The following is a 27,554-nucleotide window of genomic DNA, read 5'->3' as shown; positions in this document are numbered from 1 at the left end:
TGATTTCAGGCTGTGTCTACATATAATGAAACAGCACACTGGCATTAAAATGTCCTTAGCTTTTACTAATAAGGCTTTGCTTTTGCTGGGACAAGACTTATACTGCAAGAAAGGTAGACAAACTTAGGACTTGTCCCTAACTCTGCCAGTTCCTTCAACATTGGAGAGTTGAAAATCAAACAAAATTCTACGGTTATTCATTTTTACTCCCCAAATGTTTAATTTGTCTTATAAAGAGTAGCGATACATTACAACAAAGCAAACCAGAAGGTGACTAAAGTAGCTTACTAAGTTGCATAAGACATATTAAGACTGGATATGTATATATATGACTGGGTCACTTTGCTGGGCAGCAGAAATTATCATGGCCTTGTAAATTAACTATACTTCAATAAAAACTTTAAAAAAAAGAATGCACTTCTTTGACATGTCCCACTAAAATGTATTCCAGCACACACAACCACAAGTGCATGCACGCCCCCCCCCCCCACACACATACCGTGCAAAGTCCATTTTTTTCTCTCCCACCAATGGTTTAAAGAAGGGACCAACCACAGGCTTCTATTTTGTGCATTTGAGATTTGATGTGGCCACAAGTTATCATTCAGCAGCATAAATGAAGTAACAGCTGTGCTAAATGCAAATAGAGGTAATTCTGGTATCATCTGAACTTATATATCATGCACCACATTTTTGTCAAACTCAGCTTTTCCAGCAGTATGCAAACAAGGCCCAGATTTCTAAGTGATCTGTAACTGGTCCTCGGGGGAGGGAGAGGAAGAAACAGTTGGAAAGATATTTTCAGGGGCAAACAAGGTACAGTAAAGTGGGTGAGACCTTGGTTTCCTGTTCTTAAATTTTTCAAGTGATTTTTGAGCCAAAAGACGCCTGTGAGATCTATGTCAGAGTAGCCAGCTCTGAACACACAGCTCACATGTGACAGCCACATGTGAAACACTTTCACACAACTTCCCCCGGACACTTCCTGACTATACAGATGTCGAGTGAAAGAGGCTGTGGTGAGAGTCCTTTTGTGTTGTTTTTACATACTAAACTGAACTGAACCTGCCTCTCATTGCATCTTTGCTTCTAAGGGAATGTCACAGAATCCCTCTCTTAGGAAAACATTCTACTAACCTCAGCAAGTGAAATTTTTTTCAGTGGCCATTAATGGAGAATAAGATTTAATACCCATCCACAACCATCTAACAATTTTAGCACTTCTGACTTGGACCATTAAGCAGAAAAGGCTTCTGTTTACTTAGTGGTTTCTGCCCAGGATGAGCCAGAGGGTGGAACTCTCTCTGCTGATTCCACCTTCCAAACGTGGACACTGCGATGAAAACTTGAACAGGACACAGGAAACACATCGTGTAACAGGACACCTGGTTTCAGGGGCAGTCTATCCTCACCTGTGAGTGTTGTCTGGATGGCAAGGACAATGCTTGTCACATTTGATGCCGTAGAGCCCTTCTGGACACAGGCGCGCCTCACAGCGGTCACCAGCGAAGCCTGCTTCGCAGAGACACGACCCGCTCACATGGTAACACTTCCCGCCATTGACACACTGGCAGGTCTCAGCACAGCCAACTCCGTAGGTGCCGACGGGACACTCATCCTGGCACCTGTCACGCAGGAGGCAGGAGCGTTAAGGTCGATTAGCCGATGCCATGTGAAAATAAACAGCTGATTCAGATAGGCTCTGTTATGTATACGCTGACATCCTTTTGGATCTGCTACGTCTTTAGCGATTGTCCCATTACAGACATGAAAAACTTAAAGATAAATTAGGGTAGTAAATAGCAGTATGACCTGTTTCAAGAAATAGCAAAAGCAAAGCTGAAATAAAATTATGAGCTTAGGACAGGAAGCATGTTTTACACCACCTAGTCCCTGCTCAAGGTATACACAGTGCTTGAGCAGGTGCCAGGAAAGAGAAAATAAGTTGCCCCAGTGTCAGCCCCAGCTCATCATTACAATACATGCTTTCCCCCTTTCAAAGGAAACCTCCGTAGCAAATTTGAAACAAAATGTTAATTCTCTTGGCTTTCCCTTTGGCATTAATTTTTAATTTCAGCCGTGTGTCTGCTCTTTTCAAAACTGAATGGCAACCATTGCTTCTCATTCACAAAGTAATGTAACTAATAAACAAAGTCCTTCTTAGATTGGGGAAAGTCTGAGCTCCCGAAATCAGGTGTCCTCAGTTTCAACCTGGGGTGCTCCTGCCAGGAGGTGGTCAGGAGGCTGGGAGTTCTCACAAAATTGTTGTTAAGAGAGGTTTTGTCCTCCACTGGGACAAAGGACTACCAAATGGCAAGGAAAAAAGATCAGATCTCAAAAATTCACTTAACTGCCTTTCAACCAGTGGCCTTAGAGTATGGCCCCGGTGTGAGGATATGTTCTGGGTAAGTTGGATCTGGTGGGGAGCTGAGTTGCTGGAGGGAATCCAAAGGGGAAAGTCATCATGGCTCAAGAATGCATGACTAGCTAGAGGGCCACCCAGGTTTCTCTCTGAGCAGGCAAGGTGACTTGATGGGACTTTCTGTAGCAGACGGAGCACTCTCTGCCAAGGGAGAGGGAGCTGGGGTCTTGACTAGCCAGAGCACTGCCACCAGCAGGGTACCCTCTGTGAGTCTCGGTGGCCACTTTCCATGTGGCTCTCAAGTCACGCCAGACCCAGAGTCCAAGATGTAGGCCAGCACTGCATTTTTTCAGATGGCTACAGGCAAGTGGCAAGTGCATGATAATGAATCCAAGAGGATTTCAAAGCTACTGCAAAGGGGCTGAAAAGCAAACATTTTCCACAAGACTCTGCAATATTTTTAATGATAGGCTGTGAGAACTAACAATACCAGGGCTGCATGGGATTCTATTTAAGTGCAGAGGAGAAATCTTGAGAACCCTTTGCTATTTTTCTGGTTAACTCTGGCTCTGGTACAGATGGAAGGAAAAGGGCCTCTTGCAAATTTGGTTTCACAGAACGCTAGACATCTTTAGGTTTGTCAATAAGCAAAGGCTTCAACTGCTCCACAAAGCATTAGGAAAGTTCTGGAGTAACTGAATGGAGTTGATTTAGCATAAAATCATATATATGCTGTAAAGTTACATGAGTATATCTATTTTTAGACCAGCAAATTTTTTAAAGGTACTCTTTTTTTAAAAAAAAAACTGGCAAGAAGCTTTAATAAGCCAAGTCACTTAGTTTACTCCTTAAAGATGTCAACGTTAGAGAAAGAGATGCTGTAGGACAATCATGGGCCTCCTTGTGGCTCTGCTCAAGGCTGGCAGACAACTTTGCAACCTGTCTATCCAGACATTCTAGCAAGTCAGTACCAGAAAAAAAAGAAAAAGATACATTCCAAGTAAATAATGTCACTAAAACAAACCCAATAGTTATGCTTTGGACTCCAGAATTTTACCTCAGGAAAAAGCACAGCTCTCAAAGGTAGAAATGGGAAGTGTGGAAGTGTCTGCCACCAAAGGACAGTGAAGCAGGGTGTGTATTCGAGCCTATTTGGCAGAGACTTCCTTCTCTCTGAGAAAAGAAAATCCAAAATAGCTGGTCCTGACCCATGTTTACCTTTCCAACCTAAAATTAAACATACTACTAAGTTTGTATTTTGAATGGTCAAAGCCATTTGAACTTTACTTAGTAAAGTGGCTTGTAAAGGTGGGTTCATATTTCTGCTTTCTTTTATTTTTATTCATTTTTTTTGTAGGGACCTTTTTTTTTAAATTGTTATTTCCCCAGTATAATTTTTTTCCTACTGTACCGAATGATGACCAAGTTACACACACATGTATATGTTCTATTTTCGCACATTACCATGCTCCATCATAAGTGACTAGACATAGCTCCCAGGGCTACACAGCAGGATCTCATTGCTAATCCCCTGCTTTCTTTTAAATCAATGCTGCACCCGTAAGAGAATCTTGTTACTGTAGGTTAAGTCTGTTGCTACCTAGCACCTCCAGAATGGTAGGATATCTTTCTAGAAGTAGGCATTTTCCATCTTGAAAATAAATGCAATCGTGAGGTAGTTTACACACACCCTTCTGATTTGCTGACTTAAAAGTCTTTGGTGGAGTTCCCATTGTGGCTAGGTGGAAATGAATCTGACTAGTAATCATGAGGTTGTGTGTTCGATTCCTGGCCTCACTCAGTGGGTTAAAAATCCAGCATTGCTGTGACCTGTGGTGTAGGTCGCAGACGTGGCCTGGATCCTGTATCGCTGTGGCTGTGGCATAGGCCAGCAGCTGTAGCTCCGATTCGACCCCTAGCCTCGGACCCTCCATTTGCCGTGGGTGCAGCCCTAAACAGCAAAAGAAAAGGCTTTGTCAAGAAGTCTTATCTCCCTTTTTGGCTTGTTTTTTTAAAACAAGTATCATTTTCCAACAAAATTTATGCCCTTACAGTTGTTTTTGTGGTTCCATGTGGCATAAATAAAGCTACCTTAGAAGTCTTTAAGAGAGGAACTATTTTCTTAGAAGTGACGGCAGGGAGGCAGATAAAAATACAGCAATAAATACTGGTCATGGTAGGAATATGAAAATGCAAATTTTCTCTTTTATTTTTTCTAGATTGTGAATAATATCCTGGAATTGAGAAAAATGGACAAGCATTAAGTAGAGATACACTGATAAAACATGACATCAATATCCAAACCAATGAGGGTCACAGGCTTGTTTGAATAGTATTTTGGTTATTATACTGCATCTTGCTGTGAACTTTGGGAGAAGCAAGTGAGCAGAGCAGGGATGCCAGCACCCTCTTTCTCGACTGTCCTTTTGAGCCTGGCCCTCCCGAGTGACAGGAATAACTGGACTAAACCATGATTTAGTGTGAAAGGATGGCATTCCTTATTAAACCTGGATCGACAGATCGGCTTCCTGCCTTTCAAATACCTGAAACTGCTGCTCTGGGGGAAATATAAAGAGCACTGGGAAACAGCCAACTTTTCCACGGTCCTGGATATAGGAAAGTCCATGCAAGACTAATTCTGTGTCCCCCAGTTCTCAGCTAGAATTTCAGACTTTACCTTCCTCGCCCACATCCCTCTTGAGTGTTGGTTAGGAAAGAATCCAGCACAGCAGGCCAGTCCTGGGCTTCATGTTAACAGAGCCCATAATTGATCCATGATCCTTCCACCCAGCTAACAAGCAAGGAGCCCCAACCACGTACACAGACACATGCTGGGCTGTCCAGGGTCCCTGCTTGATGATGCCATGACAACCTGTCAGCATTAAGAACACTTTTTTAACCCCTTCAGAAGAATTTTTATGAGGATCTGGAAAGCATCTTCTCTTCCCTCTTCCTTGGCTGTGCCATATTACATTTCCTCACCACACTTCCCACAAACCCTACAGCCTATTATGTGGGTATCCCATGAGCTGCCTGCCTGCCTACGAGATGCTTGTTCTGTTCCCTCTCTGGCTGGGAGGGCTGTCCCCACATCCTGTGAGAGCTCTGGGGCAGCTGCCCTGGTAGTACCTGGTTGTCTCAGGCCCGACCTCAGTGATCAAGTTACGCTGACTCTTCAAAAAGAAACTGGCAAGACATGGGCCCCTCAGCTGCTTTTCCTATACCTCTGGCCACAAACTGTCCCATGGCCACTCACTGTTTCTCTTTCACAACGACAAATGTGCTTCTTATCAGTGTGTGTGTGTGTGTGTGTGTGTGTTTGCCTGTTAACCCTAGAACCCAGATGATGAGAGTATAACTGAAAACAGGAGTCATCAGTTCATCAGAAAAATAACAATTATAAGAACAACTCAAGAAGCAAGTTCCCTCTTCACTACTCTTTCTCTGGCTCTCTGCCTGCCTTGTTTCAAACCTAAAATTCACTGCAAAATTTTTGTTATTCCCTTTCCCTGTATCCTAAATAAGAGGAGCATAAGCTTGCCTTATATGTTTGTTGATTTCGTGTTGCCTCAAATTTGACACTAAGTCCCTACAGGGAAAGAAAACCTTACATTAAAATTTTCAGTGTGCAAAAATACTACACAAAGCTATTCTTTAGGATTTTGCTTGGTCCTGTGCCTCTCCTATCCTGGCTCATCCTTCTACATTCAGACATTAATGCCACACAGATCCAGGAGTCATCTCACAAACTTATCTATCCAAAATACAACCATAAGCCAGGATGTAGGTCACAAAAACTGAGCAGCCCATTACATGTTATAAAAACCATAGTCTAAAGGTGTCACGAGTTCATTATATCAAAAATTAAGAAAAATACGTAACTATTAAGAAAGGATGAAATAAACTTTCATGGAATTAAATAGATACTACTAACGAAAGTTACCAATAAAAAGAGGGATTTAAAAAAAAAAGCTACTCAAACATGAAAAAGACAGTTTACTAAAAACCATTAACAAACATTATGCTGAAGCATTTCCAATAAAATTAGTAACCAGACAGGCATTGCCACTCTATTTGTCAATGCTCATTTAATTTTAATGCAATGCAACTCAAGAAAATGAAATAATCATTAAAATTATTACAAATATTGAGAAGAAGAGACTAACTTCTCTTTACTTGCAGATGATGAAATAACATCAGTGTTTGCTAAAAAATAACATGTGAATTAAATAAGAAATTTGGTTGAGTGACTAAATAAAAAAATGAACATTCACAGGCAAGTTATTCTTTACCCAGAAATATCTAATTAAAAACTGAAATAGGATTTTTAAAAAAACACAAAATACTTAAAAATCAATTTAACAAAAAAGTGCAGAGTCTAAGCAGAGGAAAAAAACACCCTATACTATCTTATTAAAAGTCCTAAAATTATACCAGAATTTTCAAAAGAAAAAAATTAGAGAGGAAGGTAAAGGACTTATTAGGTCATGGATATCACAAAAAATAGTGATAGCTAATACTCACATAGTTTCTAGATTTCACTCAAATTAATAATAGCTAGTATACACAGTTCTGAGAAATCACTTAACTATAATAATAGCTAATATTTCTGTTTCAGCACTGTTCTAAATGCTTAATGTATTTATTTAATCCTTACAAAACCACCCTAGAGGAAAGCATGATTATTATTTGAACACTATAGTTGAGGATGTTTCCAAGAATGCAGTTTCCAAAACCTTTGTTTTGGGCTATTATTCTCTTCTGCCTCTCAAGCCTCTTTCTCTAATTTTACACACATAACTGGCGAGCTTGATTATCTAGTCTTCCAGGATATAACGGATTAAAGAGCAAATTAGAAGCCACAGGGTGAGCAAAGCACTCCGGGAAACACTTTACCACCTAATACAAAAAAAGGGCCAGCAGTGGGTGTAAAAACTACACACGACACAAGCATCATGTGGTACCAAAGAGCCCCGTGAGTCCCACCAGATCTGTCTCTATCACCACTGCACAATGAAATGACTGCTAGGCTTAAGAGTATATGGCATAGTTCTGAGGCTAGGGGTTGAATCAGAGCTATAGCCGCTGGCCTACACCACAGCCACAGCAACTTGGGATCCGAGCAGCATATGCGACCTACACCACAGCTCATGGCAATACCAGATTCTTCACCCACTGAGCAAGGCCAGGGATCAAACCCATATCCTCATGGACACTAATCAGATTCGTTTCTACTGCACCATAGCGGGAACTCCCTATGCCTGCATACTTTTTAAAGATACCTATGGCGTTCCCTTGTAATGCCCTCAGTTAAGTATCTGGTGTTGTCACTGTAACAACCTGGGTCACTGCTGGGGCCCAGCTTTGATCCTTGTTCCAAGAACTTCCACATGCCTAAGTACACATCCCATTTTAAATTACATCTATCCCCAAATCTTTATACTGTAAAAAGTTTTGGTTTGAAGTGGTTGTCCTGGAGTTTCCATTGTGGCTCGGCGGGGTAAGAACCCAACTAGTAACCATGAGGATATGGATTCGATCCCTGGCCTTGCTCAGTGTGTTAAGGATCCAGTGTTGCTGTGGCTGTAGTGTAGGCTGGCAGCTGCAGCTCCAATTCTATCCCTAGCCTGGGCACTTCCATATGCCACAGGTGCGGACATAAAAAGAAAAAAAAAATAAAGTACTTGTCCTAAACACTTAACTGCATAGAACTCATCCATCATGGGTTCTGCTATTTTATTAATTTTTAAAAATGCCTCCTCTGTATCTTTAATTCACCATCACTGTCTATGGTCCAGTTTTTCTAGGTTATAGATGCTTCTAGAATATTACAGAATAGTCAGACATATGTAGGAAACGTGTTCCCTGGACCCTCCAAGCTCTCCTTTCACACCATTGCAAATAGACAGAGAAACACAAGGCTATTCCTTACCGTTCCCCGGTGTATCCTGGGCTGCAACGACACTGGCCTGTGGCAGCGTCACACGTCCCTCCATTGTGGCACTGACACTCTTGCGAACAGTTCTTTCCAAAGCGACCCTCGGGGCAAGGCTGACCACACACTGTGCCCTGAATTCAAAGAGACTTGGAAAATTAGATGGGCTGCCAGCCAGGGACGGGCCAAAAGAGAAGGGAGAAAAGAAAGAGAAAGGGAGGGAGCTGGTGGGAACCGGGCTACAAGAAGGTTGGATAAAGCAGATTTTAGAACACACCGACTCTGTTCATCTCAAAAACGTTAGAAATTTTAAAATGATTTATTTGCTTAGTAAGCCTACATCTCAAGATACATTCACAAATGGAAGAATGGCAACCTTAAGAAATACTCAAATGAAAAAAATAAAGTTACATCACATGATTAGGAAAAACCGAGGGATTTGCAAATCCTCCCAAGGGTTCTTCCTTGTGAATTGCATGGACAGTAAGTCAACAATACTTTTTGAGCATCCATTACGTAAATGACAACATCTGGCCCAAATGGAATCTCCAAATGCTTTACCATATGTTCTGGAGAAAATACACATGATGATTGCTTTTATTTCTTATAATGAAGCACAAGAGGAAATGGAAACACTGTGTACCTGAATTAACAATAAAAGTGCCTAAGAAATACTTTGACAGAAATGAACCTAGACCTTTTATTTCAGAAGAAAACACACTTTTATTTTCAGCAGGGTCTACAAACATGGCTGGGCCAAAATCAATAGGAAAGCTTATTTCCTGGGGAGAAAAATCGGGAGAGTAAGTTGGACACGTCTCCTCACCCTAGAGGCCGTCCGCCTTGTCAGACGCTGTCATATTTATTCCAGTCTTATGTGGGGGAAGAATAAGATACGGTACCCATATGTCAAGGAAATACTCCACTATTGCCTACTTCACTTGGCTACATAACTTGGGCTTGTAGCTTATCATCTATTTATTGGAGTTACTGTTAGAGCAAACAGCACAGCCCAAATAACAGGGATTTTGACAATGTTTTCAGCTGTTTTGAAAGCGTTGCTTTGTCCTCCTTCTGTATAAAAAAGACAGACTGTGGGCACTCTGAAATTGGAGGCTAGCGAACACCAGATGGTTTTGTAAATGTTTATTCTGGACGACGTAAGAAAATACATTTCCTCTAACTCCTGGCTACCCACAAAGGCAGTTGGTGTGCTAATTACGTCTCCTTTGGTGGTTTCTAGCTATCTACCAGCAAGGAAAGTTCTTCCAAAAACTTGGAACTGAAAAAGCCTTTGAGAGATAATTCAAATCAATGCTGAACGAAGGATCATCTATCCATGTGCCGAAGCTCTGAGATCTGATCATCGAGCTAAGCTCTGAGAATCAAAGATCAAGTCACAACCCTTAATAGGCCCACAATGTCAAGAGGGGGAGAGATGCAAAAATAGCTCTGATCCCTCTATCCTAGACAATGTATTAACCTGACCACAGGACTAACACAGCAAGGGTCCATCTTTGGTAGGTAGGGCTTCTGGTGAAAATTCCCACTCTCTCAGGGACTAGGTAGTCACATTTTTGGTAAGAGTCCCACATAAGCTTCAGAGATGTTGTTGAAATACTGTGTGTAAATAAGGATTAATGTGAGCAAATAGCTTTAAGTAGGATATTATTTCTATTAGTTGAAATACCTATGTGTGTATGTGTAAGAGGAATACATATTCATCATGAAAAGCACCTCAGATGATTGTGCAAATAAAATGTTGTCAAGGAGTTCCCATCATGGCTCAGCGGTAATGAAACCAACTAGGATCCATGAGGATGTGGGTTCAATTCCTGGCCTGGCTCAGTGGGCTAAGAATCTGATGTTGCTGTGAGCTGTGGTGTAGGTTGCAGATATGGCTTGGATCTGGGGTTGCTGTGGCTGTGGTGTAGGCCAGCAACTGCAGCTCCGATTCAACCCCAATCCTGGGAACTTCCATATGCCATGGGTGCAGCCCTAAAAAGACCAAAAAAAAAAAAAGTTGCTGAGAGAAGTGTAAGTTGGAGACTCAGCTACACACAGAGGAAAATGATGTGAAACATTCAGTAAGAAACATCTATCTAGGTAGGGGGTGCAGAGTATGGGGCGAGGGTGGGGAAGGCTCCCCTGGGGGAATGGAGAGGGCCATCTGCCCATCTATTGGGGCTCACAGGCCAAGCTTCTGGTTACCGCCATTCCACATCATGACCACCCCAACCAAGAAGAAGAACAAAGTTTCAATCTCGAGATGAGGCAATTCTACAGACAATGTCTACGCACAAGTCCTAGGAGTAAGATGCCTACAGCTCCTCAAGCAAAGAACGCATAGCTCTCTGGACACTCTGCTACCCCTGCAAAAACCCTTCCCTTGCCAAGGACCAGGCAATGGCTAGTGCAGGCAAAAAGTGGACTATAAGAAATAAAAGAAGAAAAGAAGTTAAAGATATTTCTACCTTGGGCAAACAAGAAAGAAGTGTTGGGTTTAACTAAGATTTAAATAAAAAAAAAAAAAAGGTAGAAGTGGAATAGCCTTAAGAAAGGCTAATGTATATGACAAACTTGGTTTTATGAACCTTGACTTTAATGGGCCTACTTCCAGCTCAGTGCTCTTTCAACAGCTCCCTTGTTCACCTCACCATCAGGCACTTAATAAAAGGTCCCCTTGCACTGACTCTACTGCTTTATGGAGTTTCTCCAGGCCCCGCCTCCCTGCCTTGCCTGCTTACTGCTTCAAATCCTCACTCGGTTCTGATACAACAAGGGAAACCCCAGACCATCCTCATCCCATGTCTGGTTCCTAAGCTCCAGCCTGGGCACCGTTCAGACAGATGGTGGCTTCATGGCCTTAGGTATCTAGGTTGGGGTGTCTAACAGCCTAGGGACAGATACACATCTGGGCTCAGGGGAGGGAAAGTGAAAATTTGGGAAAAACAGGAGATGAGGGTTAAAGGTGTGGATCTTAATGAGATTTCCAGCAAAGATTTACTTTTTGTTCTCACTGAAAAGAGAAAGACAAGACTGAAACCCAGGAGATACTGTAGTAAAGTAGTACATAAAAGAAGGGGGATTGGGGAAAGTGATCTTCTGTAAGAGAAGCAGAAGAGGGGGTTATCAAAAAAGTAGAGGGAAAGAGGTTAGGAAGGGAGGGGGATGAGCCACAGGCTCAAAAGCTTTGGAGGAGTGAAGTGGAATGAGAACAGAGGGGTTCATGGGATTTGGCAATTAATTCACCTGTACCCCTGCAGGAGCAGCTTCACCTCAGTTCGTGGAGATGGAAGGTAACCATGAAAATAAATTGCTTTTTATTTTCTATAGGTTAATGACAGAAACAGATTTTGGTCATTTTCTCTTCTGCCTTCAAGAAGACCTATGCACCCACCAACTCAGAGAAATATGAACTCATATTTTTTCGTGATGTCAAAAATCTACTTAGGAAACCAGTCTTGACATTGTGTGTCCAACATTAAGCCTGTGAGATCCCACACAAAGAAAGAGTATCATGGTCCAAGTTCAGCAAGTGTTGTGAGTTAGTGCTTGCTCTTTGATTATCATACTAAAGGCTCTGAGAAGTTCTGCAACATTTGGAAAACTTGGCTTACCTCAATGTGTCTCCAGATTGATATAACCAAATAACTTTTTCACATAACGCTTAACCTGTTGAGAATAATGTTCCCACAGAATAAGAGTGATCCATAGAACATAATTACGAAAATGATTATTTAAATACTTTATCTGCTTACTGTCGTGTGTAAGGTGAGAAATTTCTCTTTTATACCCTGAGAGGAAATGCAGGACAGATGGCCCACTATCTCTCCCACACACACCCTTAGCGCACTTCAAGTTCAGGATTTCATCACCTTCTGCCTTCTCCAGACTGAAAAATTCCAGCTTTGAAATGATTGTGTATTTCCAATTTCGGAATCTCTAATCATTGACCTAACTTTCTTTGTTTTCTCTGCACCCACGGAACGTGAAAGTTCCCAGGCCAGGGATTGAACCCGGCCGCAGCTGCAACCTGGGCTGCAGCTGCAGCAATGCCAGATCCTTAACCCACTATCCTCACATCTGTTTTCACTTGAGTGTCCTGGAACGGGGACTTTGGGAGGTGGGAGGGGAGCTTACCAGCCAGCCGGGAGGACAAGAGCATTCTCCAGTGACGTGATGACATACGCCTCCATTTTGGCAGGGGCATCTCTGCTCGCACTGGGGCCCGTGCTTGCCAGGGGGACAGAGATCCTCACAACTGAGGGATGAACATGTGACAAAGGACACCATGACTTACCCAACCACACAATCCTTATGCTCACAACATACCTGGGGCCCTGAAAGAGACACGCTTTCTCTCTTTACTATTGCTTATTTCATTAGCTATCAAGAGCATCAATGATAATGGCTGGAAGGATCTTTGGAGGGCCACCGAGTCCTGCCTTGTTTGTGGATATTTTACAATGATACCATTACAACGGGACAAGAATCTGTCCTATCAGAGAACACCAAGGATGACTCTTGCTGGCCACACACTCCTCGATGATGGAACTTTCCACGGAACTTTTATAAAGCTCCTGGGTTACGCTGGAAGTCTACTTGGTGTGTCTGTTCTAATGTTCCAACCTCAAAGGAGACTGAACGGTCTGCACATCACTCAGTGCACATATTCTTCATATTTCATTTTCGTCATTCTCTTATTCAGATTGACAGGACCCCATATTGTCTGGATACACCTTCTTCTAAGAGCCTTTAATGGTCTGTTTTTTTTTGGGGGGGTGTCTTTTTTTTTTTGCCATTTCTTGGGCTGCTCCTGCGGCATATGGAGGTTCCCAGGCTATGGGTCAAATCGGAGCTGTAGCCACCAGCCTATACCACAGTCACAGCAACATGGGATCCAAGCCGAATCTGTGACCTACACCACAACTCACGGCAACACCGGATCCTTAACCTGCTGAGCGAGGCTAGGGACCGAACCCGCAACCTCATGGTTCCTAGTCGGATTCGTTAACCACTGAGCCATGACGGGAACTCCTTTCTTTCTTTCTTTTTTTTGGTCTTTTTGCTATTTCTTGGGCCGCTCCCGTGGCATATGGAGATTCCCAGGCTAGGGGTCCAATCGGAGCTGTAGCCATCGGCCTACACCAGAGCCACAGCAATGTGGGATCCAAGCCGCGTCTGCAACCTACACCACAGCTCACGGCAACGCAGGATCCTTAACCCACTGAGCAAGGGCAGGGATCAAACCCTCAACCTCATGGTTCCTAGTCGGATTCGTTAACCACCGCGCCACAATGCAAACTCCTAATGGTCTTTTTTTACTCTGCTGTGAAATTGTTCCAAATTTCCCAAACTCCTACTTAATGGTGGCCTTGAGAAAAAAAACAAAAAACAAAAAACATAAAAGCAATATTAACAATTAAAGAGTCTGAGATGATCATCCATTCTTCTGCAAATCAGGGCTTTCTCCGCTAATGCATGTGTTTTCTTTAGCTCTACTGTACATGCCCGACACTGTCAGCAGGAAGGATTTACCTAATCAGCCACATTTTTTCAAGTTTCAGTTCTGTGATTTACAAGTGTAATTTTCTCAGTAAGGGAACATGATTTTTTAAATCTCCTACTTTTTGGGGCCAATTCTGCCTCTTAGTCTGTTTGCTGACACAAGCAAACTGAAGAATGCCCTTCCCACAAAATCAAGTAGTGGAGATTTAAGTAATTGCTTCATTATTCCCCAGAAAGAATTAAACTATCTGGACCCACATATCTTACACAGAGGTAATACATAGACTTTTATATTCACCAAGCAACACAGGTATCTATGGGCTTTAAATAACCCAGTTAACCTTTGATCATGGACTATTTTGAACATCTTTTGCCCTTCTTATTTTCTAAGGCACTGAACCCACCCAGCTTTCTCCAGCTAATTAACTGCCACACAGAGTGGAACAGCAGGGACCATTAACAGCCAGCAGTGTAAAATGAATGTGATTGAGGGAGGATGAAAGTGGAACCCAAATCTGCCCCAACACCACCAAATATTGCCATTCAACACAACATCCTGGCCCTCTGTCTTTGCTCTGCCAGAGGAAGGCATAGAAGCTGGTTCTTAGACTCTGGCTGGGCTCTGATGTTCAAGAGGCAAACAGCAAGATCACCTAGCGGCCACCACCGCTCACCTTTGCACCCAGGCCTGGAGCCCCCACCCCACCCCAGACCCCCCACACCCCCACATAACTCTTCAGGCAGCAATAGAAACAGAGGCACAGAAACATGATGCCAGTAGCAGTTTGAACAGAGAGGGTTGGGTGGGCACTGCCACATTGCTCAGCAGTGCGTCACTTACAAGGCTCCGGTGTACCCTGGCGGGCAGCGGCACTCCCCCGTCACGTGATCGCAGGTGGCTCCATTCTGGCACTGGCATCTCTGGTGGCAGTCATTACCGTAGGTGCCCTGCTCACAGCGTTCCTCGCAGCGCCAGCCCCGGAAGCCCGCGGCGCAGTGGCAAGCCCCCGTGATGGGGTTGCACAGAGCCCTGTTTTTGCACTGGCATCGGCTGCTGCAGTGAGGCCCCCAGTGATCACCGTCGCAGGCTGAAGTTGGGGAAAGAAACAATGAAAGGCATCAGAGTACAGATGTGGGTAATAGTAAACTTTCCGCTCCCTTTGGAGAGTGGCTTGATGACTCCTTATCACCATTCCTCAACAGAGCATCAGGGCTTCAGCACCAACCCCTGCCATTACTTCACCGATGCTCAGCAGTGGGCCACTTCCTATCAATCCATTGCTCAAGCATCATTACGTTGTTCAACTCCATGCCTTTGCTCAGCCTGTTCCCTGTACCTGGAGTGTTGAATTTGGTATGGCCAGAGTCATTGGCTAGGGAAGGCTGTGAGCGGTCATGGGGAGAGAGGAAGCTGGCTCGACAGGTGGGAGCTTATGCAGGGGCTCTTGTGCCCACTAATGGACCTGGACTGCATCTTGTGACAAGGCATCTGTAGTGAAGGATTTTAAGCAATGAGGGACAGTGGTGATTTGCCTCCTGGTCTAAGATCAGCTGACCACAGCATCAGGAAGAGAAAGGAGACAGGACAGGTGGGAGACTGGGCAAAAAGCACAGGAGATCAGCAAGGGGGCCTGGTCTCAGGTAGTGATCAGAAGGACAAAGGGGCGATGCAGGGTGGGCTGACCCTGCTACAGGTCTGGGCTGAGCTCTCAAACAGGAAACTGCTGATCTGCTTTCAAGCTATCAATCAAAATATGTGTTATTGGGAGGTAACCAGAAAAGGCAGGTAAAGGTAACAAAAGGAGGTAACTAAAATGTTAAAATTCATTGACTTATTTTCAAAATACAACAAACCTGAAACTGAAAATGGGCAGCAAATTAAAAAAAAAAAAAGAAGAAGTACATGAAATCAGGTCAGACAAAGGCAGAAAAAAAAGCATTTAAAAGATTTTAAAACGCAGTTCCAAAGAAAAGGAAGAATGATTCAAGTCAACGAGCAGAAAAAAAGGAGCAGGGAAGGGAAAAACCTCAACAGCAAACATTCTAAAATTTAGAAAGGGTGACAATAAGCAAAGCCTACTCTTTTTTTTTTTTTTTTGTCTTTTTGCCCTTCCTAGGGCTGCTTCCCACGGCATATGGAGGTTCCCAGGCTAGGGGTCGAATCAGAGCTGTAGCTGCCAGCCTACGCCAGAGCCACAGCAACGCGGGATCCGAGCCGCGTCTGTGACCCACACCACAGCTCACTGCAACGCCGGATCGTTAACCCACTAAGCAAGGCCAGGGATCGAACCCTCAACCCCATGGCCCCTAGTCGGATTCGTTAACCACTGCGCCATGACGGGAACTCTAGCAAAGCCTACTCTTAATATGCATTGCCTACTCAGCCATGCATTTATTAATTAGATGCTATAAAAATCACTAGGGAAGATGCACCCTGCCTAGAACTCTTGGGATAAACTGCTTTTAAGATAATAAAGTTTCATTTCATAAAAATTTTGTAACTTGAACAGATCTGGAATAAACTATTGAAACAAAACCGGGCAAATAGCAAACAATTTATTAGACGTGCAAGATTCATCTTCCAATATTAGAACGTACCTTCCATTTCATAATATCAAAAGCTTAAATGAATAATTCTGTTTTAATCAGTATGTCTTTGCTCTCATTAGTACTTTAATAAACATACTTTAACACAATTAAAAGCAATGAGAGAGAATTATTGAACCTAAAGCAGATCAAGAAAGCAATTACCTAAGAACTCAAAATCTTTTTTTCACAACATAAGACTCGGTGGTAGTTCCAAGATGAGATTTAAGCCTAATTATTATTCATATGAGTTGTTTCTTTTATTGTCTGTGGATATGGACAAAGATTTTTTTTTCAATTTTAATACTTTCAATCTAGGATCTATTCTTTAAAAACAACAACAACAACAAAAAAAACTACAAAAACTTACATAGTATGTGCCTTAAAGTCCTATCAGCTTTCCTAGCTATATAAGAATCTACCCTGTTTTTAAGGTCCCCTCAAAGTCAAGTACACAGTCCTTTGTAACTTGTTCCCTGGCTCATTGATCCTAAGGATAAGGAAAATCTTCAATCCACATAAGCGAATTCATCATCCTATAATTTGACGCTTTTTTACCCACCCTCCTCACAGTATTGTCAGCCTTCAGCATCACTGTTCTCTATATTATAAATGATTTTATTCTTTAAGCATGAAGACGTCCTGACCTTGCTCTTTGCTATGCTAAGTACTACCACTTCGATATGTGCTTTTTAAAGTTTATTCAGTTTCATTCATTTCATTGTCTTTGCTGAATCCTCTCTAAAATTTCCACATCCTTCTCAACTTCTTGGGGGCCTCTGATATTAAATGAAATATCTATCTTTTCCCTGTGTCTCATGGAGGATTAAACGATGGAAACACAGACAAAAAGCCAATGGAGCTAATAAAATGACCTTGATGAGGACTTCAGAATCTTGGCAAAAGCATTAAAAAAAAAATCATGACGACGTAGAGTTCTTTCCTCCCATGGTGATACTGTGATAAGAGTGGGCTGGAGCACATATGTTTTATAGAGTATATTTTACAAGAGGAGAGTGGTAGGAAGAAGTCAAGTACTGAGGGGACAGAACTGGTCTCTCCTCTCCTTCATAACCCGTTTATTTGCACATCCCACTCAACAGCTTCTCTCCCAGCAGAGTGGTCTGCAGAAACCAGTTCTATTTTCTTGGGATTAGATAAAAACAAAACCCAAAAACCTTGGAGTTCCCGTCGTGGCTCAGTGGTTAACAAACATCACTGGCATCCATGAGGACACATGTTCCATCCCTGGCCTTGCTCAGTGTGTTAAGGATCTGGCGTTGCCATGAGCTATGGTGTAGGTTGCAGACAAGGCTCGGATCCTGCATTGCTGTGGCTGTGGTGTCGGCCAGCGGGCTACAGCTCGAATTTGACCCCTAGCCTGGGAACCTCCATATGCTATAGGTGCTGCCCTAGAAAGCAAAAAAAAAAAAAACCAAAAAACCAGAAAACTTTAAGATAGCTCCTCATGGTAGAAACAAGTTTAAAGCAGAAATTGATAACTATCAGCATTAAAGAAAGGGTTTTCAGGCTTTTAAGGAAATATTATCATGCCGACATGGTTCATTTCCTGGCTCTATCTAAGCACTGTGGCATGCTTTGAAGTGACAGCTTCCCCCCCTCGGGGTTGTATTTCCCTAAAAAGCCACTGATACTTGGGCCTACTAGGCACCAACGTGGATAATCTGGGAGGAAAATCCACATACAGAGGTCTACAGATAATTAGACAGGAAATAGAACAAGTAAGATACAGAAGCCTGGCTTAGATTTAAGTGTCACTGTGACTTCCTTTCCTTTCTTCATCTGTCATATGTAACTGCTTCAACACATGCATTTTTAAATGTATCTCAGTGAGTTACACAGTTTATCACACAAAAGGCAGCTTTCTTCCCTGATTACTGCAAATAAAAGACTATATTGACTGTCTAGACAAGAAGCAGAATTTGTCCCTTGTACATAGTGCTGAGCTTGACCAATTATCCTCCATTCAAGTGCTGTGTTTGGAAAGACAGTTTGGAGAGAGCCTGAACTCAAATCATCGGACGTCTTTTACCTAACACCTTGCTCGAATCTCAAGGCGCAAGAGTTGCGACCCTTAAAAAAAGGGACTAGGCTGGTTACTCCCCACTGAAGACTTAAAAAAATGTAATATGTTTAACTGAATCACTCTGTGGTACAGCAGAAATTAACACAACATTATAAATCAACTATTCTTCAAAAAAAATAAAATGTTTTAGAATGTAGTTAACATGGAAATAACTCCAATATCCTAATAGGAAAAGGTGAATGAACAAAATTTTGTTTCAGATTCAACTGAAATGAATCTAAATGCTGGAGTTCCTTGATGGCACAGAGGGTTAAGGATCTGACATTGTCAGTGCTGTGGCACAAGTTTGCTCCCTGGCCTGGGAACTTCCACATGTTGCAGGCAAGGCCAAATCAAGTAAAATAAACAATGCTGATCCAACAGGCGCTTGCTTTTTTTAAAAAAAAAAAAAAAAAAAAAAGAACCCAAATGCTAATAATGGAGTGATGATTCCTTTTCAGCTTCTGCTTTCAGCTCTCATCTTGCTAACAGCTAGAAATGGGCTAGCAGATACTTGCTCAGACTCCTGCAGATGTCTCAGCACCGTCAGCTTGCTCTAATGAGCTCTCATCATTTGGAAGTAAAAGGAATTTTAAACTACCACATAACATCAGAAGTGTAGAGTCCATGCTGAGACCCTTAGGGGGAAAGGGGGGAGACTGTAAGAAAAGGGAGGTTGCAGGAGGTCCACATTCAGAAAGAATGATACGTGCAACAGCCAAAAGGCTTTTACATGACCACACTCTTAGGCTTCTACGCTATTGCATCATGGTCATTGTCATCTTTCTTAGCTGTGTGCACAACAACAAAAAAAAGTATAGAAGTAAGCAGAGAAGAGATATTAGACACATCTCCTTCCACCATGAGTACCCCTCAGCCTGCCAAGCTCAGTCCAGAAACCCCTCTGATCCATTTACGGATCCAATCTGAGATGCTCTCTGAAAAACAGATTATATATTTTCTACGATGTTCACTTTACATTTGGAACACAGTCTTATATGTTTGCCTTGTTTCCTAGCCCTCAAACAAAACTGAATTTCATGGGTGTTAGGAGACACAGACACCCTCTAGATCTTAGCAACGGTCAACAGAAGGGTTCATACAACCATGTCCTGGCAGTCACCTGGCTGACAATGGTGGTGGGAAGCATTCTGATTCACAGATACCAAGCTGTGAAAAACCACACCTGAGTCATGAAGTAGTGTAATAATAACGCCCAATACAGTAAGAATGATAATCTCTCCCTTTTCGTGAAAACCAGCACTCACAGGCACTGCTGGGGGAGAACAGATTACCACATCCAGTTTAGAGATTAGTCTGGAAAAGTGTATCAAAAGCCCTTTACTCTTAAATTCCTCTTTGGGGATTTTTCCAAAAGAAACAAACATAATTATGTAAAGACACAATAACAGTCCACAACAGTGAAACCACTGGTAACATTGTACCTTGCGCCCACAGACCCTCTTCTAAGCACCTGAGATAGATGAACTCTCACAGTGTCCCTAAGAAGCGAGGACTACAGTGACCCCTATTTTATAGAAGAAGAAACTGAGATCCAGGTGACCTGCTTAAAGCTATACAGATAGAAAGCAGTGAAGCACAGACCTCCTATCTGTAGCTTGGATCCTAAACCACTACATTCTACTCCCTCCAAAGTTATAAGGATGCTTATCCCAGCACTGTTCACAATAAGAAAAAAAAAAAATGGAAAAAACAACCTAATGCTCTAGTAATAGAGGGTTGGTGAAAAACATTTTGGTATCATTATGTAATAGAATATCATGTATCAATTAAAAGTGATATCATCTTCTTAATATGCGGTACATATATGCAATGGAATACTACTCAGACATAAAAAAGACAAAAGCCATTTGCAGCAATGTGGACAGAACTAGAGATTCTCACACTAAGTAAAGTAAGCCAGAAAGAGAAATACAAATACCATATGATACCGCTTCAACTGTGGAATCTAAAATATGGCACAGATGATCCTATTTACAAAACAGAAACAGATCATGGCCAAGGAAGGCAGACTTGTGGTTTGTGGGGGGGGGGGAGGAGGGAGGGAGTGGGATGGATGGGGAATTTGGGAGTTTTCTGGATGCCAAATGTTATATCTGGAATGGTCAGGCAATGGGGTCCCACAGTACAGCACAGGAAACTGCATGACTGGTCACTGTGCTGCCCAAAAGAAATTGAAGGAACATTGCGAATCAACTCTACTTTAACTTTTTAAAAAAGAAGAGGAAATTAGGACAAAGACACACACAGAGGAAAGACTGTCTGATGGCACAGGGAGGAGGAGACAGCCGGCTGTAAGACACGGAAGGAAGCAATCACCTTGTGACACCTTGATCTCAGACTTCTGGCCTCTGGAACTTGGTTAGGAAATAAATATCTGTTGTTTAAAATAAAATAAAAGTGATATTATAATTGGTACAACCACTATGGAGAACAGTATGGAGTTTCCTTAAAAAACTGAATATATATAACTACCATATGATCCAACAATCTGGAGAAAAAACCATAATTCAACAAGATACATGCATCCCAAAGTTCAATGTAGCACTATATGCAATATCCAAGACATGGAAGCAACCTAAATGTCCATCAACAGAGGACTGGAGGAGTTCCTGTTGTGGTGCAGCAGGAACAAATCCGACTAGCCTCATTCAGTAGGTCAGGGATCCAGCTGTGGTGTAAGTCACAGATGCAGCTCTGATTCCACGTTGCTGTGGCTGTGGCATAGGCTGGCAGCTATAGCTTCCATTCGACCCCCTAGCCTGTGAACTTCCATATACCATGGTATAGCTCTAAAAAATAAAACACACAACAACAACAGAGGATTGGATAAAGAATATGTGGTACCTATATACAATGGAATACTACTCAGCCATAAAAATGAATGACATATTGCCATTTGCAGCAACATGGATGGACTTAGAAATTATGATACTAAGTGAAGTAAGTCAGACAGGGAAATACAAATATCATATGAGATCACTAATATGTGGAATCTAGTGAAAAGTGATACAAAAGAACTTACAAAACAGAAACAGACTCAAAGATTTTGAAACCAAATTCATGGTTACCAAAGGGGAAATGTGGGGTGGGGGGATAAATTAGGGAGTTGGGAATGACATATACACGCTACTATATATCAAATACATAGGTAACAAGGACTTACTCTATAGGACAGGGTAATCTAAATACAGTGCAATGACCTATATGGGAAAAGGAACCGAAAAAGAGTGACTATATGTATATGTATAACTGATTCACTTTGCTGTACACCTGAAACCAACACAATTTTCTAAGTCAAGCATACTCCAACAAAATCTTTTAAAAAGTGATATTATAGAAGCATATTTAATGAACTTGAAAGATGTCTGCAGTATCATCATTTCAAAAAGTAGATTCAAAGATATGTACCACATGATCTAATTGTAGCAACAGATCAAACTAGATGAAACTGACATTAATTTAGGTCAAAAATGGCCTAATATCAGCCGTTGTATGTGGTTGAAACTTATATGTGGGGGAGGGGGGAAAAGAGGGAGAATAAAAAAGACAGAGAGACAGATACTGAAAGGTTCTGTGGTCAGCTGGGACCAGCGGGAAACTGTGTGTCCTAAGATTGCATGATTTTTCTTTTATTTATTTTGGATTAACTAGATTTTCCAAATTTTCTGCAATCGAATATATCCCTTTGGAGGTAAGAGAAAAGCAAGGGAAAAAAAATCACGTTTTAAAGTGGTTCGATCTGCTGAGCATTTACACTCACTGTGCCAAGTTCTGAGCTCCACACGGTACAGCCCTGACAAGGTGGCTCTCATCATCACATCCGAGATATTTGTTTAGCACACAGAGGATATTTAGGATGAAAACATTTGGGTCAAACGTCCAAAAACACCCGACTGTGTCAAGTATTGAAACCCACGCCTATCTGCAAACAAAAGTCCCAGCACTTTTCACGAGGCCACTCTGCTCCTGAAGCAATGAAATCACATATTTGGGTTAAGCATAATATCCTGCAATTGCATTTCTCATCTAAATGTGATCCGCTAAGGTGGAGCAGCCAATGATAAGACATTTCACCGAGGAAGCCTATGGGGTCAGCTAATGACTCAATATTAGGAGCACTGAAAACAGGAAATTACTTCAGTAGTGAGAACATAGGGCACTATCTCAAGGAGAAAATAAAATTAAGAAGACGGTCAGATCTGAAGAGCTTTCTGTGAGTTGAAAATGATTCTATGCCAAACCAAAATTATAATAATAATAATGATAATAATGTTAAAAGCCAGTAAGCTCTCTGTGAAAACAGTATTGATGCCATTAGCTGTTCTGCTAAGGAGCACTCTGACCTGAAAAGTAGGCTCATATGGAACCTGGCACATGGCTGGCTCTCAAGATAGATCTGGTGAGTGAACAAAAGTGATTATGTACGCAGAGCATTAGAACTAAGTTGGACAAGTAGAGAAACCTGTTAAAAACCATCATCACGATTCTAGGTATGCTCTCTTCTCCTAACCCACGTCCCCTTTTCCACACAAAGGATGGGGAGAGAGGGAAGAGCTTCCAAGATAGATTGAGTTTCAAACACGTGTCACCATTATGCAGCTATTTTATTTTAAACTCACAGTAACACAATGAGATAGGTATAATTCGTCCAATATTTCATGTGCAAAATAGATTCATAGGATAATTTGTTCAGCGTCACTTAGCATTCAAGCGAAGCGAGGGTTCAACCTGAACTCACCGATGCCCTCCAAGCTGCAATCTTCAGCACATCCTGCAGACCAGCCCACGTGAGCAACACTCATCAATTATAGGACCTAGGAGTTCCTGCTGTGGCTCAGTGGAAACCAATCTGACCAGGATCCATGAGGACGCAGGTTCGATCCCTGGCCTTGCTCAGTGGGTTAAGGATCTAGCGTTGTCGTGCGCTGTGGTATAGGTCATAGATGGGGCTCAGATATGGTATTGCTCTGGCTGTGGAGTAGGCCGATGGCTCCAGCGCCGATCTGACCCCTATCCTGGGTACCTCCATATGCTGCAGGTACAGCCCTAAAAAAAAGACAAAAACAAAACAATTACAGGACCTAATATAAGTGCACATTACTGGCTTCTGCCTGCTTTTCTAAGAGAACATCCTAGGACAAAAGTCTTACAGACATTCAAGAAATAATACTTGTTTGCCTAAAAGGACAGTTCCCAGGCTTCAAAGAGTTAGCGACAGTTTCATCGGCTGGTTTGATGAGGAACGTTCCAACCTCTCCACACCCATACGTGTGCTGACAAAAACAAGGAATTAGGGGGGAAAAAATCTTTGAACAAATGAGAGATGGCTTAGTAAATCTCCTGTTTCTGTGTAGACAAAGAATAAGGAAAGGAGCACCAGCAGAGATACCAAATGGAGATATAGTCCAGAGGAAGGAACAAGGGCATGTGAACACACTGTCCATACAAAGGACTCCATCAGAAGACAAAAAAAAAAAAGGATGAAATCACTTTTCCCTTAGAGAAAGGAATGATATTTAACAGCAAGTTCACCTTGTTACAAAATTCATCAATCACTAGCTGGCTCAAGGAAGGGTAGTATCCCTTAGCATTAGACAGGCCTAGCCTTAGTGGGGCCCCTGCAACTTCACAGCCATGGAAACTTGAGCAAGACCTTGACCTTTGTATACTTAATTTTATTTTTGTAAAATGGAGATGGTGAAACATACTAATTATACCAAAGTACTCATTTTTATGTGTGACACAGCACAGATCTGGTAGCAGCAGAGATTTCATTCCGTGGTTGGCACGGTGGAATGTCCCACCCCTAGAAAAACATCCTCCAGCTGTATATGAAGCTGGAATAACAGGCCTGTCATTGGTTGGTATTATTTGTCTTGTATGAATCATTCAGGCCAGAAAGGACAACTTGGTTCCCACAATGTGAATTCCAAAAACAAACTGCCCAATAACTCCGTGAAGTAAAAAACGAGCCCTGGAATTACCCTTTTCATTCATTTTTACAAAAGCCAATTGGAAGAGAGTTAGGTCTGTGATGAAACCCAGTGTTAATCTGCATCCTATTCTTAATTGTCAATTAAAAACTGGATTCAGAGATTTCTCCCTTGCTGATGATTAATGTATCCAGAGGCATAGGCTCGTGCACAGAGCCCAGAAATGGAAAAGGAGAAACTTAGAAACAAACAAGTGAAGATCTCAATCACCCCCATTCTGTTAGCATACAGAAGTAGACAGTCATCATAAAATCTGGAGAATCTTGCCTCATTAGAAAGCACCAGTCCTAGGCCTTCATTTTTCCCCAGCTTATCCACACCCATTAAGACCACAGAAGCACCCTAGAAACATATTTTGAAGCATAGATATTGTTTAAAAAGCAATTGGTTCTGAATTACAGAGAACAAAAAAGGGCTCAATTCTGCGTACTTGTGTTTTGTCTAAAGAAATCTTAGAAGTAAAATTGTAGAATGACAATGGGGTTCAAAAAACTTGTGGCTACTGGATACTTACAGTGAGATCATATATTGAATTTTTTTTTTTTTGCTTGTTAAAGTTTTTTTTATTTTAAATGATTTTCATTTTTTTCCATTATAGCTGGTTCACAGTGTTCTGTCAATTTTCTACTGTACAGCAAGGAGACCCAGTCACACATACATATGTACATTCTTTTTCTCACATTATCCTCCATCATGCTCCATCATAAGTGACTAGATATAGTTCCCAGTGCTACACAGCAGGGTCTTCTTGATGGAGTTCCTGTGGTGGCTAAGTGGGTTAAGGATTCAGTGGTGGCGAAGCTGCAGCTCTGATCTGACCCCTGGCCTGGGAACTTCCATGTGCTGCAGGTGCGACCATGAAAAGAAAAAAAAAAAAAATCCTGAAACTCATGTTTATCATAGAGAAAGTGCTATCCATTTATAATATATAACTACCCTCACCAGGGTACCGTTTGAAGTAACTTAGACTCGAAGTGCCTTTAACATCTAAATGTCAACTATCTATTAGGAGACATCAGTCAGCTATACTGACTTAAAAACATTTTTTTACATGGAGTGTTGCCAGGATGTTCTCCATTGACTTTAAACACAGGAAAATCTGTGATGATGAGAGAAATTAATAGGGAAGAAAATGCAGTCCTTCATAGTCTGATAGACAAAGTACAAATAAATCACTCTTAAGAAAAGATCTCTACAGAGGGAATGGCTTGGAGAGAAAACAAAAGCAATTTTCTGCTGTCTCAAAGGATAGGGAAACACAATTCCTGAAACACACACCCTTTCTTCTCAAGCCTTGGTTTCCTCGGGCTCTTTTATCTCCCTGTGATCTCCCTCCTTGTGCCTCAGGGTAACAAGGCTAGGGTATGTCACTCCCTTTGTTGATGCAGGAGAAAAGAACCTCATTCAAAACATCAAGTGCTTTAAAAATACAACCAGTTTGTAAAGCTTCTCCATCCATGAAGAACAATAAAAACGTATTTTCCAGATCCGCTGAAAGCACTAAAACCTCATGTCCTTCACATGTCAAAAAACCCCGCTGGAGAGCTGACAGAGGGCCAGCAATCGCTGTGGACAACCACCCAGGGCTGTGTATATTAATATTATTCAGTGGCTGAGAGAGAAGCGTTATTCTTTTCAAAATGTTTATTAAATGAATTTTCAAAGCATGAACTGTCATTACTTCAGTGGATGCTTACCCCAAATTATGAACCAGAAAAAAAGGGCGTGAAATGTTTATTCTTTAATGTGACTAAATATAAATGCTGATGTCTCTCTCTGAGTGCATACTGATAACCCTATTCATGGTGCAGGAAAAGCTCAAGGATAAAATTTGGGGAGGGGGATTATATATAATATATATATATATTTTTTTCCTGAAATCAAAGGAATAATAATAACCTCGGGAGCCATTACAGGATATCTTTTTCTTTTCTTTTTCTTTTTTTTTTTTTTTTAGAGCCGCACCTGAGGCCTACCGAGGTTCCCAGGATAGGGGTTGGTCAAATTGGAGCTGCAGCTGTCGGCCTATACCACAGCCACAGCAACATGGGATCTGGGCTGCATCTGTGACCTACACCACAGCTCATGGCAACGCCGGATCCTTAATCCACCGAGCAAGGTCAGAGACTGAACCCCCATCCTCAAGGATCCTAGTTGGGATGGTTAACTGCTGAGCCGCAAAGGGAACTCCCATCACAGCATATCTTGCTTTATAAAGTCTTGCCATATTTTCACTCTTTTGCTCATTTATTCTTTCCTAAAAAAATCTATTAAGCATCTTCCATGGCCACTGAGTTCTGTTTGCTGAGCTCTTACTACATGCTCTTCCCTAAGGCCAGTTCTACAGCTAAGATTATTTTTTATCTACCAGAAGAGACTGCCCACAGTGATACTTATAAAGAAGGTGCTAAGCAGTGCAGTGCAAGGATGCCCAGGAGCACGGAGGACATAGGTCCACTGAGCCTCTAGGCAGAGGAGGAGATCAAGGGGAGAAAGCTTCAGGGGGAGGTGAGCTGGAGGTGGGCAATGCAGGAGAAGGGTTAAGGACTACCACTGTGCAAATACTTACTATCTTCATTCTGGCCAAGGGATGGAGTTTTCTTGCATTAAAAAAAAAAAAAAATTAACCACAGAAGACTGTAAGTACTACCATAGCAAACCCCAAACCTAGAATTAATTGTTGTAAACACTGCATCACATTGGCTTCATCATTTAATGCAAGAAATAAGACATCACAGATCAAGTCCCTTTTGTCTCCTTTGTACATTGTTTTCAGTTCTTTCCCTACACCTTCCCCAGAGGGAACCACTGTTAGGATTTTATGTGTATCCTTCTAGTCTGTGGTGTGTGCAGAGCCTACATATGGAATTGTATTATGTGTTAGTTTTATATAAAATTTTTTACCTCTGTGCATCCTGCTTTTTTCATCCAATATCATGATACTGAGATCTACTAATGCTGATACTTATGCTTATACAGTGTATGACTATATAGCAGTCTATAGGAATGAAGGGCTATATAGCATTCTGCTGTATTAACAGCCTCCAATAAATTTAT

General features: G+C 41.9%; 1 protein-coding gene across 1 annotated transcript in view; it reads right to left on the bottom strand.

The window, feature by feature from the left end:
• The window catches only part of MEGF10 (multiple EGF like domains 10), a 185,077-nt gene that overhangs the window by 50,585 nt on the left and 106,938 nt on the right, over positions 1 to 27,554 (bottom strand). The window contains 4 exon segments of the mRNA XM_047778535.1: positions 1,413 to 1,625; positions 8,295 to 8,431; positions 12,441 to 12,561; positions 14,650 to 14,896. Coding sequence (XP_047634491.1) covers positions 1,413 to 1,625; positions 8,295 to 8,431; positions 12,441 to 12,561; positions 14,650 to 14,896 — 718 coding nt within the window.

The sequence above is a fragment of the Phacochoerus africanus genome, chromosome 4 (genome assembly GCF_016906955.1).
Source record: "Phacochoerus africanus isolate WHEZ1 chromosome 4, ROS_Pafr_v1, whole genome shotgun sequence".
NCBI lineage: Eukaryota > Metazoa > Chordata > Mammalia > Artiodactyla > Suidae > Phacochoerus > Phacochoerus africanus.
The sequence above is the reverse complement of the archived record's forward strand: the minus strand, read 5'-3'. Positions and strand labels throughout refer to the sequence as shown.